Source organism: Mobula hypostoma, chromosome 17 (genome assembly GCF_963921235.1).
Source record: "Mobula hypostoma chromosome 17, sMobHyp1.1, whole genome shotgun sequence".
In the NCBI taxonomy this organism is placed as follows: Eukaryota; Metazoa; Chordata; class Chondrichthyes; order Myliobatiformes; family Myliobatidae; genus Mobula; species Mobula hypostoma.
Genome location: NC_086113.1, coordinates 13,742,900 through 13,758,197, shown reverse-complemented (window position 1 = coordinate 13,758,197; position 15,298 = coordinate 13,742,900). Strand labels below are relative to the sequence as shown.

Below are 15,298 nucleotides of genomic sequence, written 5' to 3'. Positions count from 1 at the left end.
AAATGTGGTCTAACCAAAGCTTAATTCAGCTGCAACACGTCTTCCCAACGTTTAGACGCATTGCCCTCACTGACAAGGCAAGCATTCTGTACACCTTCTTTATCAACCCATCTCGTATTGCTTGGGCCGGATTTTATGCATCATAGTTCAGCAGGATGTTAGTGAGTCACTGGCTCCAGAAGTTTATAAGCTGCAGAGAATCTTTGAGTGTGGTGTCTTTTTCAACTCATTAACTGCATAAGCTCTCCATTCCACCTTGCTTGAGTTCCAATAATTTAAAGACTTCAATTTGATCACAGGATGCGAACCCATTTTAGCAAGAATAACTTCAGAAATTGCAGCTATTTTTTTCCTGGAAGCCAATCTACAAATTTCTTCATGAGAAGAGATATGAGTTATGGACCGTAAGACATTTTCCGATGCACTGATTCATATGTTCCAGGCTGCTTGAGGCACAATCGCAAATCACGCAGTTGAATGTTTGCCACTGGGTAATGTAAGAACGGGTGGCGGGGTGGAGAAACGTCTCTACCAAAGAAGGTGTAAGATGCTCCTTCCCTCCGCTAGCCTGCAGGTCACCCCTGGGCTAGATGTAACACCTGCGTAGCCCTCCGATCAGGGTAACATGAAGCCCTGGGAGGAGATGGTGGATGCTCATATGAGCAGCTGCGCATATCACAAGTCCTGGTTACGCGACCACTGACGCCAGACTATCTCTGAGGAGTATTGGTAATGGCTGGGGACACCTGTCTTGTAAAGTCACTGCCCAGAAGGCAATGGCAAACCACTCTTGAAGAAAAATTTGCCAAGAACAATCATGGTCATGGAAAGACCATGATCACCTACATCGTATGGCATAGCACATAACGAACGAACGAATATAAGAAAGCTTTTGAGCAGTAATAAGTTTGACACAATGCACAGAAACCAACTAAATGTGTAAAGCCACATTCCCAGTAAACGGACAGACAAAATGGAGCATGGTAGAACGCCTCATATACTGAGGATCATTACTTCTCAATTTATCACATGAAATAAGACATAAAATAATCAGAAAACATTTCCTTTTAAAAAGAATATGATAAAATTTAGTGCAATTGAATAGGTTTTTTAAGTTTTGATGACTTTACCAGTGTAAAGAGCCAATGCTCCAACACAAATGTATTCTGGCTGAGAATTGATCTTTGACTCCAAATCTCTGTAGTAAAGAATTTGTGACTCAAACTCAGACAGCAGGGGACTTCTTTTCACAAACTCTTGAATTGTTTCTTCCCTCTCTCTCTTCCAAATGTGGTGGTAACACTTGAATTTTTCTAAAGCTGTAAGAACCTCCTAAAGAAAAGGCAAGAAAGGGAGCAAACATACCGTTTTCAATAATAAGTTTAAGATAATGAAAAAATATCACAAGACCATAATCCTTTGTAGATTGTTATTCTACAAGTTATGCTTTTGCAATGATGTAAAATACCAAGCAGTTAAATAATTTTGCATCAGTGTATCTCTATGCCTGCTACCAAAGATACATCTAAGATATCAATAAAATTTCTTACATAGCAGTACATTTGTAAATATGTATAAGTAGGACTTTTGTAATGGAGTGTATATGGGGTCAAATTCAAACTTTAAGTTTAGCTTCATTGTCTACACAGGGACAAATAGAACATAAATTTGTCCCAGATGGTCGTCGAATCAAAAAGAGGGTATCCAGAACATGCCCTCTTCTCATTATTACCATTGGAGGAGGTACAGGAGCTTGAAGACCCACACGCAACATTTAAAGGAACAGCCTTTTCCCCACCGTCATCAGATTTCTGAAAGGTCCGTGAACCGATGCACTCTGTTCCTTTTTTGCACTGTTTATCTATTTATTGTAACTTATAGTAATTTTTATGTCTTACACTGTGCTGCTGCCACAAAATAACAAATTTCATAACAAATATCAGTGATAAATTTTTAAGCTGATCCTAATTTTAAATTGGACAAAATTTCTGTTGCGTGATAGAAGCACTGGTGAAGCTGGGTATCATCACAAAGATCTATTGATTTCAGTCTCATAAGACTCAGTATTCCACAGCTTCCCACAATTCACATTTCTGAAAACTCAACTTTCTTACTGAAATTTGTTGGCATCTGATTCTGAAGGGTCAAACATTTGTCTTATGTTTAACAGCCTAGTTCTTGACTCTCCAGCAGGAAACATCTCAACATTTATCCTGTCAAATCCTCTAAAAATTTGTTTGATTAATGTGATCACCCAGCACAAAATATTCTCCTTCATGTGCAATTATATAACTGGCATGTTAAATTAGAATAAATAATTGTATGAGACAAAAATAAGTTTCCAGAAAATGAAAAAATGGTAAGATTTAGGCCCTTCATTAGTTAAAATGTGCAACCGCCATTGCCTTCTAAAACAAAAACAAATAAAGAAAATTGTGCTCACTTTCAAAAAATTCCTGGCACTTTTTTGTTAAACTCTTTAAGGAAATCAAGTGAGTTCACAATTAATTGCAACACATGACTGGGATTATTAAATAACCTCAGAAACGTCTCCCCACTCATCGTCATTTTCCCAGTCAGCGTATTCTGATTTAATTCCCTTTATCTGCTTTACTCCTCTCTGTGTGTAGTTTGACCTGAAATATGCACTCCAGAAACTATTCTCTCATGTATCATGTGAAATATCACCCAAGCACAGAGCCAGAATCAATTAAGTACACTGGAAACATCTGCGTTCATTTCCTGAATAGTTTCAAAAACACATTAATCACACAAATTTGTGCTAGATAAACTGTCCCACTATTCCAAAATCATTAAAAGTCACTTAAATCTCTGGATTAGATCTGGAAGAAATAATTCAAAGAATTTTCTAACTTTATAATGAAAACAACACATTTTTTTGAATATTTGCTGTCATGTTTTAAATCTTGTATAATTTCTCCTCCAGGAACATTTAATTCTATGAATAACTGTTGCTGTCTTTGGAGGGCCAGAGGCTGAGGGGAGATTTGACAGAGGTTTAAAAGATTATGAGAGGCATAGATAGAATAGACATAGAGTATCTGTTCCCCTGGGTTGAAATGTCTAATACCAAAGGGAGAAGGGTTAGGTTCAAAGGGGATGTGAGGGGTAAGATTTTTTACTCTAAGAGTGGTGGTTGCCCGGAATGTGTTGCCTGGTATGGTGGTAAAGGCAAATACATTAGAGGCTTTTAAGAGACTTTTGCATAGGTACATGGATGTAAGGAAGATGAAGGGAAATGGACATGGTGTAGGTAGGAGAGATTAGTGTTTGGGTGCTTTTGATTTTCTTTTTAACTGGTTTGGCACAACATAGTGGGCCAAATGACCTGTTCAGCACTGTACTGTTCTGTGCTCTATTTTCTAACCCTCCCAGTGGTCACAAAAGGAAATGAAGAGTCAAAAATAATAAATCTGGTATTTTGACCTGAACATCTAATGTTAAGCCAAGTTACAAGATGTACCACTTTCTACAAAGATACAGATTAAGCATGGTGTTAAATTATCTACTTTGGCCACCTCTACAAGCAAAGTTACCTTTTTAGTAGAATTAATAGCTGTACTAAGCACGGATCCAAGTTTAATAATCTCCTTGTTCTCAGAAACACATTTGTGGTAGTTCTTCGGTTGTAAAGCAAGTAAAGAGTTCAAAGATGCAGAAATATCAGAGGTGCTGCCGTCTAAAAGAAAAGACAACGACTCAGAAGGAATACAGTATAAGAAACTGCTCTCTTTGCCACTTTTAGATAACCCAAGAGGAAACTCCTGTTGGCTATATGTTTACTAGTTATGAGTTTTAGATAACACAAGATGATTCAAATTTAATAATGAGCCATATTACAGCTTGGTAAGAATCTCATTTCCCAGCAGCATCTTGATTTCTAACCAAAGAACGCTGAGAAAGCAACATTTCGTTGCACTAGTTGTTACAGAGAACAATATAGAAACAGGCCAATTGGCCCTCTGCATCTATGCTGACTCATTGCACCTTTCTATACTAAACCCACTTGCCTGTATTAATTTCACGTATCTCTATACTTTTCTCATTCAAGTTCCAGTCAAAATGCCTCTAAATACTGTCTCCACAACCTCCTCTGGCAGCTCATTCCAGACACTAACTACTCCTTAAATAAAAAATCTACACCTCATTTCTTTTAAATCTTCTCCCTCTCACCTTAAACCTATGCCTACTATTTTCAGACATTAGCTGTATACTCTATATGCCTCTTATAATTTTAACAGACTTTCATTATGTCACTTCTCAGTCTTCTTTACTCCGGAAAAAACAGGCATTGCCTGTACAGCAACTTCTGTTAACTCAAACAATCCATCCAAGGTAACATCCTTGTGAAACTTTTCTGTGCCCTCTCCAGCTTAATCACATCCACACAATACTCCAAACGTACAACCGTAACACGACATCCCAACTCCTAAACTCCATTCTTTGGCCAATAAAGGCAAGCATGTCATTTGCCTACCACACCACCCTGTCTACCTGTGCTCACATTTTCATGGATTTATCAACTTGTACCCATAGGTCCTCTGTTCAACAACACTCCCAGGGTACTGTTGTTAATTGCATATCTCCTGCCCTAGTATAACATCCCTAAACGCATCACTTTACACTCATCTGAGTTAAATTTCATCTGTCATTCCTTGATCCACTTTCCCAGCTGATTGATGTATATTCCTTAGCACCCTCACACAACCTTCTCCACTGTCCAGTCCACCACCAATTTTGGTGTCATCAGCAGCCTTACTAATCATCCCACCTCTGTTCTCATCCAAGCCGTTAATATAGGTGTCAAACAACAGTGGACCCAGCACCAATTCCTGCAGCACATCATTGGCCACGGGCTTCCAACCTGAAAAACAACCCTCCTCTACCACCAAACTAGCTTTCAAGGAGAATGTGAACAAATACATTATCGAAAATGCACCAAAACCTTTAATTTCAGTGCAGCTGACGACTGCGGGATCTGACATGGACCAAACTGAGAACTTAAGTTTTCACTTAAATATTGGTGCTTCACAGAAATCCAGATATTCTCCAGTGCTTACCAAAACAATATAGGGTGAAAGGCTATGGGCCAGACTTGGTTAATTACTTCAAAACATATGAGAAAATGCTGTGTTTTAAAATAAGTGCATGCATTTAGGAATAATTTGGAGCATTTGTAACGTTACCAAGAACACTCCTGATTGCAGTTTCTGGGACTCCATCTTCCCAATCACTCTCTCTGCTTCTACGCCTTACCACTAGAATCTTCCTTTCACTCATTTTTCTCTGCACATGTAAGAAGAGGCAGTTATTAATATAAAATGATGAAGGAATTTAGAAAATGCTCAATTAGCAGAACATAAAATAATTAATAATCAAAGTAAACCTTTGGAATTCTTTCCTTACTCCATTGGCCAACCCCTCTTGAGACACTAACAATATACTCCACTGCTTTGGTCAGAGCCTGTTGTACTTCATCCAGTGCAGGTATCATGGTTATGGTAGGAATTGACAGTGTAATATTAGTTCTGAAGATTGGGTGGCTCGACTGCTTCTGTTTACTGGAATGGTCGTTTTCTGTAAATAAAAAAATGCAAGAATACACTTAAAAGATTAACTGTTAAGAAAGCCTTCCCTTCCCTAAGATTTGATAAACTCCTTTGAATGTTATTTAACTTTATTTCTACAATTGCACTATGACTCTGCAATTGTTGCTGCAAGCTGAGAGTGAAGACAGAAAAATTGTTACGTCACTCTTTAAATTGGCACATTATGAATGTGTAGGGGCCAATTATCTATTTTCTACCTGCCTGTAATGCATTTGTGTTGTGTGTTTTATTTTGGATCATAGTAAAATGTCACATGGAACACACATCAAAGTTGCTGGTGAACACAGCAGGCCAGGCAGCATCTCTAGGAAGAGGTACAGTCAACGTTTCAGGCCAAGACCCTTCATCAGGACTAACTGAAGGAAGAGTTAGTAAGGGATTTGAAAATGGGAGGGGGAGGGGGAGATCCAAAATGATAGGAGAAGACAGGAGGGGGAGGGATGGAGCCAAGAGCTGGACAGGTGATTGGCAACGGGGATATGAGATGATCATGGGACAGGAGGCCCAGGGAGAAAGACAAGTGGGGGGAACCTAGAGGATGGGCAAGGGGTATAGTCAGAGGGACAGAGGGAGAAAAAGGAGAGTGAGAGAAAGAATGTGTGTGTAAAAATAAATAACGGATGGGGTACGAAGGGGAGGTGGGGCATCTGCAGAATTTCTGTTGTTTGCGTTTTAAAATGTCACATGGGATTGGGCATGGTAGCTGTGTACATACATCTACTGATGCTTCTGGACACATCTTCAGTGATGTTCCTGGAATCATCGGGTGTCTCGGGTCTTTCAACATCATACCACCTCCTCCAGGTGACCCAGCCGGGGCTGATCAGACCCCAGCTTGTGTCCAGATGGCTAGCTACTTACGACTCCATGGCTCCCCTCTTTTGAGCCACAGCCATCTTGAGGCCCTCTCTGCTGCATCGGTGGTACTGCGGATGGCTCTCCTCTTCCTCTCTCTCTCGATGCCCAAAATGCTGAAGACTCTAACTAAAGAATGGGCTACGAATCAGCTTCCTATCAACCCCTCCCGTCGCCATTGCCTCCAGAACTTGGTTAACATCTTCATCAAACTGCTTCCACAATGAAGTCATGTTAGCTGCAGGCCATTTGATCCGCCTCCTGTTAGACTTCATGTTAGAGGGATTAGTTTGTAACACTTGGAGGTTCCGGGCACTATGGGGTGACTCCGGGCCTGGCCCCTCCTTCGTCTCACCAGGTTGGACACCTGCGCGTTGTGCTGCTCCTGCTCCCGCCAAACACTTCATCCTCGCTTGGTGGATCTTCAAGCCGCGATCGTTCTTGCAGATTTTGCCACATGCACACTGCTTCCTCATCGTCGTTTGTTCATTGCCTGGGTCTGATGTCGTTGTGTCCATCCAACTGGGGTGCTCATCCTCCCCCCCACCCCAGGCACCCCGGGGTATCTTTCCCTTAAATTCATTGTGGCTTTTGTGGGGGTCCTTCTCTCAGAGGACACAGACTGGGTGAAGTAAATGAGCATCATCACATATTCACCCATTGTGCCATTAGTTTAGTTAAAGATAGACAGAGCAGGGGATGAATATTTTTTTATTGACCACTAACTTCTCTTATTAAGATTATATCACTAATTCCACAAACTTCATTAATGTTGTTAATTTCATTATTGCTATTTTTGATTGCTTTTCTTTGCTGATTTCATAATAAAGGATCGAATGTAGTTTTATCAACTTGGAACTCAGTTATTTGGAAGCGCGTCATATAGTGTTAATTCCCTCATTCAGTCTCTCAGTGGTTTTGATTTGTTTTTCAAGTAGCCGCTACAAGAACATATGAGGAAATTTAATAATACTCTCTGCCTTGCATCAACACAACAATTCTATTGAAATTCTGTCAGCATTTTTTTTTAAATCATTGAATTCACATATGCCGGTAACTAATGCTCTGCAGAAATACATCAGCACACATTTAAAATCTGCCTGAAATCCTCCTTGCTATGCAAGCATCTATTAAATCAACAGCGCACTGTTTATCATACTAATTGCACAATGTTTGCATTGCACTGACTCATACCCATGAAATACAGGAGAAAAGATGAATGAATGCGTTTACGAATTGTCTCGAGAGTGTTGCGGGTGACCTGCAGCAATGCGTCAACATTCCGGTGGCTGAAATAAGAAAGCAATTCTTGTGCTTCTTCTTCCATTGACTCCAAGTCTTTCTTTTTCCTTCTTGTTAATGGAGATGGGAGATCGCTGCTCACCTGGTGGCTTCCATTCTGAGAGAAGGAATGTTTCTCACAGTTCCTTTCTTTGGCTAGAAGGATATTACATAGATTACTATAGTTTTACTTCCCCACTGGTTTACATTAGGCAAATTTGAAATAAAAAGAGTGTTATCTATTTCATGCCTTGTTAATGCAGGAAAAATTATATGTTGAAATATGCCTTACAATAAACCATATTCATACAGCATATGAATAACAATAAATATATCAACGTTCGCTATTCTGACACAATTATTGTCAAAGAAGCAAAAGACGCCACTTTCAAGTCTTCAACATTCAACGTCACTGTTATTTTAGTTTTTTACCTTCACAGTCACATAGTTCTTTTCGCTGTTCATTTCTACTGCTCCCTTTGAACTTTTGCTCCTCTTCTCTACTAGACTCAATATCAAGTAACATGTTTATAAGTTCATTGGCTGCTTCCTCAACTAAAGAACTTTTACTGTGCAGCACTTGTGCAGCCTTCACACATAGTTCCTGGAAAAACAACATACATCCAAGTTACCTAACATGTGAAAGGCATTTAATTGGGAATCTAGCATTCATAGTACTATATCCAATTGTATGTTACTAGGACACAGCAGTTGCTGGAAATCTGCTGCGCATTCATAAAAATCAAATGAAGCTGCATGTCACAGCCTTGCAGCTTCAATATTGAATCCTCCAACTTACAATTATGTGCTTACTCTTATCAATATCAGAACCAGCCAATTTTGCTCTGAGTAATCTATCTGTGACATCGGCTCAGTTTCTATTCCCCCTCTCCATTAGCACTCCCTGCCCTGCTATCCGCAATTCACCATACTTCTTTTTCACCCTCTAAGTGCACTATTAACAACTCGTACCTTCAGCTCTAGCCCTGACTTACTGTAGATATTCCCTTTGTCCAATTCATTTTATCCAAGTTATTTTTCTTTCGTATACAAAGGTTCTTTGACTTGAAATAACAACTGATTTTCTTTTCACAGATGTTACCTTTCTAACATTTTCTGTTTTGTTCCAGATTCCAGGATCTGCAATCTCTCCTGTTTGCAAAGGCTGTTCTGCCTTTCATAATTCCCATCTGTGCTATTGTTATTTTCCTCACATTATTTTATTAAAAGAAAGCACCAAAATCATTGCGTCACTTGTCCAACCTTGATCCCCACCCAAACACATTCTGTTTCCCTCTGTTCACTCTCCCTCTCTGAGCTTATACCTATTTGTTTTCTGACTCTTCTAATTCTGATGAGGAGTCATTGAGCTGAAATGTTACAGAGATATCATCAAAAAATCTAAATATATTATTAAAATGTGTCTTTAGACATGATCCACATATTTAAGACATAAATGTTCTTGGTCAGTATAAAGCTAGGGTACCTAAGACTTTTCACAGTACAGTAGTAATTTTATGGATTGCACTGCACTGTGGCCGCAAAAAAACCAAATTTCATGACATATGTGAGTGCTGATAAACCTGATTCTGATATGGATCTCTATTGTGGACTGAGAATGGGAAAAGGACAGGGAGAGGTTGGCAAAAGGGGAAGAACGGAGAGGGAAGGGAGCAGGAAGCACCCAAGTGACATTCTGTAATGATCAATAAACCAATTGTTTAGAATCAAATGCCCTTGCCTGGTGTCTAGGGTTGGGTTTGCCTGCATCTATGTCATCCACCCCCTCTGCCCCGGAACTCCTTTTTTGCCACCTGTCTCACACCCCTGCTACATCCTCACCATTCCCAACAGCCTTTGCTCCCACCAGATTTACAACCTTGCTCTCCAGTTAACATTGACAAATACAGTACTGTGCAAAAGTCTTACGGTAAGCATCCTAGCTATATGCACGTGTCTAAGACTTCTGTATGGTACTGTACATGCCAAGGACGCGGTCTAAGAGCTTAGCTCGTCTTCAGAGGTCCGAGATCTCATGGCTCTGGAGATGGGCGGATCGAAGGTTGGTGTCCCAGCAGGAGATCGGTGTGTCGTGGGAGTCGGAAGATCACTGGCCGTGTACCCAGAGACCTGAGATCTTTGGGCAGAGCTCAGAAAAAGTGATGCAATGGTCTTTTAACATTGTAAACCAGCTAGTTGTTTGTTATGTCTCCCCTCTCACTGTGAAGCGGAGACACCTCTTTCTCCCTTCTTAGGGGAAAAGAGAGCCTGTGGTATGTCGAATACCAGGTGATCAAGTAGTCTTTGAGGTACTGCAAGTCTGTGTCTTTGCTGCATGCTTGAATGCTCAGTTATGGGTGCTGATGCTTTTTTTCCCCGCTGGTGGGGGGAGGGGGATCGTTGCTTACGCGCGGGAGGAAAAGGAGCTGAGAGGGATATTGGGGTTCTAACATTTAATTCTTTGGGGGCACTCCTCTGTTTTCGTGGATAGTTGCAAAGAAAGATCATTTCAGGATGTATATTGTATACATTTCTCTGACATTAAATGTACCTTTGAAAACATTTTTAAGGTTGCTAAGGAGGGACTAGAAGCACTCAAAAGAGAGAAGTTATGCCTGAAGCCAGAGCAAATGGAAGAGAAACTAAATAATTCATAGGAGAGTGAGAGCAGAGAGAGGTATATTGATATTCTAGAGCATAGTGGAGGAGTTCAGTCTTTTGTGGAACATTAAGATGCATTTATCACCAGGGCCTGGTGGAACTACCCCAGGTTGTTGTGAGAGTCCTTGACAGAGGAGAGAAGATTGACAGACATCTTTGTATTTTCATTCGCCACAAGGGAGATCCCAGAGGTCTGGAAAGTAGCAAATATTGTTCCTTTGTTTAAGGGCAATAGGAACAAACCAGGATATTATAGGCTGGTGAGCCTTACATTAGTGTTAGGGAATTTATTAGAGAAGATTCTTAGGGATAGGATTTTAGTAACAAATGGAAAAATATAGACTTGATAGGGATAGACATGCAGGGCAGGTCACGTCTTTAAAACCTGATTTGAGTTTTCTTTTGAGGAGCTGAGAAAAATGATTGATTAGGATAGAGCAGTGGATTTGTTTACATGGACTTGAATAAAGCTTCCCACAAGATCACTCATGAAAGGCCACTCCCCCACTCCCGGCATTCCTTCTTTGTCACCTGTCTCACACCCCTCCCATGGTCCACCACCCTCACCGTTCCCAACATCCTCTGCTCTCGCCAGATTTACAAACTCGCTCACCGCTTCACATCCAAAAGGTTAAGATACATGGAATCCATGGAGACTTACTAGACTGATTTCAAAATTGACCTGGCCATAGAAAGCAATGTGTAGTGATGTCAGAGTTTAATTCTGTTTGACTAAATGAGTTGAATGTAAATTGGTTCATCAGTAAGTCTGCAGATAATACAACTGGTAGAGTTCTGAACAGTGAGGAAAGTGGTCAAAGGGTACGGTGAAATACAAGTCAGTTGGAAATATGGATGAAGAAAGAGAAAATGGAGCATAAATCCAGATGAGTGAAAGGTGTTTTACTTTGTGAGATTGAATGCAGTAAATGGTAGATTTCAGGACCCTTACAAGCAATGATGATCTTGGGGTACAAGTCCATATTTCCCTGAAAGTATCAACACAAATAGATACAATGGTCTAAAAAAAACAAAAACACAAAAACAGACTTTGCTTTATTGGTTGGAGCAACAGGTATACAAGTTGGCAAGTCATGTTGCAGCGTGACATCAGGAACTTCAGGAAGACCACATTTGGAGTACTATGTGCTACACTACAAGAAGGATGTGGAGGCCTTGGAGAGAGTGCAGAAGATGTACACCATGTTGTTGGCAGAATTAAAGGGTATTAGCTACAAGAAGTGGTTGGATAAACCTGGATTATTTTCTCTTAACCTTAGGGGTGACCTGACAGAATGTTTAAAATAGTCAGAGTACTTTTCCCAGTGTGTAAATATCTAATACTGGTGGACATAGATTTAAGGCAAGAGGGGGAAAGGTCAAAGGAGATTCAAGGCAAGCTCCCTCGCCCTAGACATTGTGGGGCATAGGACCTATTCCAGTGCTCTATTGTTCAAAGTTCTAAACTGGCAAACCATTAATACTCTGCACTGAATGAGCGCGACACAAACTAAATTCTAACAATACCATTACGACCCGAAATGTCGACTGTGCTTCTTCCTATAGATGCTGTCTGGCCTGCTGCATTCCACCAGCATTTTGTGTGTGTTGCCATTATTCACTATGCTAGCATGCCTTCCTATATAATTTCCAAGTTTGGAAAACACAAAATACAAGGAAATAGAGTTAATATTATCTATATTTTTTCTTGGGATACATAGTTCCCTGATTTGTACCGTATGAAAAGCTTGAATAACCGAGTTAGCAAAAGGGAATTTTGCTGCATCAAATCATTATTTACTAACTGTTGGCATCTTCTTTATCAGCTAAGCCTCTCTAATGCGAATGACAGCGTGGAACCAAATATGTAGTAACCTAATCAACTGTGTGCTCAAAGTTAATGAGGTAAAATGAATCTGGTAGACATTTTTCATATATTATTCAAACAGGTTTGATACATTTTTAAAATAAATGCATTTTACAAAACAAATTCACATACTAACAAATAATTTAAAACATTAAAACAAAGTAAAATTAAGTACAGGTCAATAGCATTACTGCACCATTTCCAGGATTGGGGATTGCAATGGTGAACCCACCAACAATTTTCCCTCTAATTTGTAATGACCAGTGTGTGCAAAAATCTTGTGCTGTGCAGTGTTTTGCCCAGTGACAACAACATGTACAGAATGACTTTTTTATGGAAGTATTCATTTTAACACCTAGCAAAACACTGTCAATAAGAACTTTGATCTCCTCTGGGTTTGAAAGTTTTTACACTCGTTCATCTGCACTGTCACAAAACATAACATTGCAAGCCCATAGCGGGTAATAAAGGATTTTCTCACTGGAACTTTTGCACACAGTCCATATGTGATTTGCTTGCTAAATGACTCTTTAAAAAGTCAATTGTCTAAATATCACTCCACTTCTTCCCACTTGCAAATTTTTCAGCAACTTTTGCATCGCGACAGTATATGCAGGTAACACCAGTTTCTGTATTGCACATAAATATTTCTTGTAGCAGCACACCCTGCACTCATAAGCTTTCAGTGTATTTTAAATAACTAGTAGTTCTTTTCCACTTCACGCCTTTTGTTTCTTTGGAACTCGACATGGTGAATCAATAATTTCTTCAATAAAAATATTTCTAAAATCTGCAGACAAACCATAACAAACTCCATGTTGTCAACACAGTCCACATTAGAAACCAGAAAAGGAAATGTGATTGTGTATGATCGTGAAATATACTTAATATGTTAACCAGGTAGAGGGTGACAACCCTTGGTGCGCAGTTTTTATTTTTTTAATTTTCATCTTTTACAGTTTCAAAATAACAAAAAAGGAAAAGGGCCCAAAGCAAAAGTTTGGGCACCCTGCTAGTCAGTACTTAGTAACACTTCCCTTGGCAAGTATCACAGCTTGTAAATGCTTTTTGTAGCCAGCTAAGAGTCTTTCAATTCTTGTTTGGGGGATTTTCGCCCATCCTTCCTTGCAAAAGGCTTCTAGTTCTGTGAGATTCTCGGGCCGTCTTGCATGCACTGCTCTTTTGAGGTCTATCCACAGATTCTCGATGATGTTTAAGTCAGGGGACTGTGAGGGCCATGGCTAAACCTTCAGCTTGCGCTTCAATAGACAATAGACAATAGGTGCAGGAGTAGGCCATTCGGCCCTTCAAGCCAGCACCGCCATTCACTGTGATCATGGCTGATCATCCACAATCAGTATCCAGTTCCTGCCTTATCCTCATAACCTTTGATTCCACTATCTTTAAGAGCTCTAACCATCTCTTTCTTGAAAACATCTGGAGACTTGGCCTCCACTGCCTTCTGGGGCAGAGCACTCCACATATCCACCACTGGGTGAAAAAGTTTTTCCTCAACTTCTTGAGGTAGTCCATTGTGGATTTTGAGGTGTGTTTAGGATCATTATTCTGTTGTAGAAGCCATCCTCTTTTCATCTTTGGCTTTTTTTTTACAGACGGTGTGATGTTTGCTTCCAGAATTTGCTGGTACTTAATTGAATTCATTCTTCCCTCTACCAGTAAATGTTCCCTGTTCCACTGGCTGCAACACAAGCCCAAAGCATGATCGATCCATCCCCGTGCTTAACAGTTGGAGAGGGGTTCTTTTCATGAAATTCTGCAGCCTTTTTCTCCAAACATACCTTTACTCATTACAGCTAAAAAGTTCTATTTTAACTTCATCAGTCCACAGGACTTGTTTCCAAAATGCATCAGACTTGTTTAGATGCTCCTTTGAACCTTTGAATAGAACATCACACCGTCTGTTAAAAAGTTGAAGATGAAAAGAGGATGGCTTCTGCAACAGGATAATGAACCTAAACACACCTCAAAATCCACAATGGACTACCTCAAGAAGCGCAAGCTGAAGGTTTAGCCATGGCCCTCACTGTCCCCTGACCTAAACATCATCGAGAATCTGTGGATAGACCTCAAAAGAGCAGTGCATGCAAGACGGCCCAAGAATTTCACAGAACTAGAAGCCTTTTGCAAGGAAGAATGGGCGAAAATCCCTCAAACAAGAATTGAAAGACTCTTAGCTAGCTACAAAAAGCGCTTACAAGCTCTGATACTTGCCAAAGGGGGTGTTACTAAGTACTGACCATAAAGGATGCCCAAACTCTTGCTTCGGGCCCTTTTCTTTTTTGTTATTTTGAAACTGTAAAAGATAGAAATAAAAAAAGTAATCTTGCTTAAAATATTAAAGAAATGTGTCATCTTTAAGTTTATGCCTTTTGGAAATCAGTTCATCTTTTACTCGCTTAGCTATTCACAGTAAGAGAAATTTTGACCAGGGGTCAATCTTTAATTTCAGATTTTTGCACCTGACATTGTTTGGTTTTTAATAACTAAGAACAATTAATAAGAACTCTTTAAAATTTCTGAAGAGATGATGAAATGAAGGTATTGTTGGATCCTGATACTTTTGTGATCCAAAAGGTTCTTTAGAAATCAAGAGTGAGACATAAAATTTGTAGCTACGATCGTTTTGTTAAGCATTACGAGAACAAAGGGGGGGGAACGGGGGGGGGAGTCTTCTTGTATCAGGTAAGATTACTGATAACATTAAATTCTGTTGATAATCTTAACTAATCAGATATACAGATTTGAGTAATATGATACCCGCCACTCAAACCAAATAGTTTCCAGAAAAATAGAGGCAATTGTAACCACCAGAAAAATTGCTGATTACATGTATATAGATATTAGATGATTATATAAAAATACCTATATACATAGGTATTATTATAAATAAGCATAAGAAAGTTAAACCACAAGAAAAATAACAATTCTATAGACAATCCAACAGTATATTCTTTATTTAACCTTTTTGCTCCACTTTATGCTG

The 15,298-nt window shown here is 39.7% G+C and overlaps 1 protein-coding gene across 1 annotated transcript in view; it reads right to left on the bottom strand.

Moving 5' to 3' along the window:
* dnah5 (dynein, axonemal, heavy chain 5) overlaps positions 1-15,298 on the bottom strand; it is a 249,007-nt gene that overhangs the window by 151,534 nt on the left and 82,175 nt on the right. Inside the window, exons 18-23 of the mRNA XM_063069583.1 lie at positions 8,199-8,370; positions 7,680-7,922; positions 5,408-5,598; positions 5,208-5,307; positions 3,558-3,700; positions 1,131-1,332 (exon numbers count right to left, since the gene is read on the bottom strand). Coding sequence (XP_062925653.1) covers positions 1,131-1,332; positions 3,558-3,700; positions 5,208-5,307; positions 5,408-5,598; positions 7,680-7,922; positions 8,199-8,370 — 1,051 coding nt within the window. The remainder of the gene's footprint in view (positions 1-1,130; positions 1,333-3,557; positions 3,701-5,207; positions 5,308-5,407; positions 5,599-7,679; positions 7,923-8,198; positions 8,371-15,298) is intronic.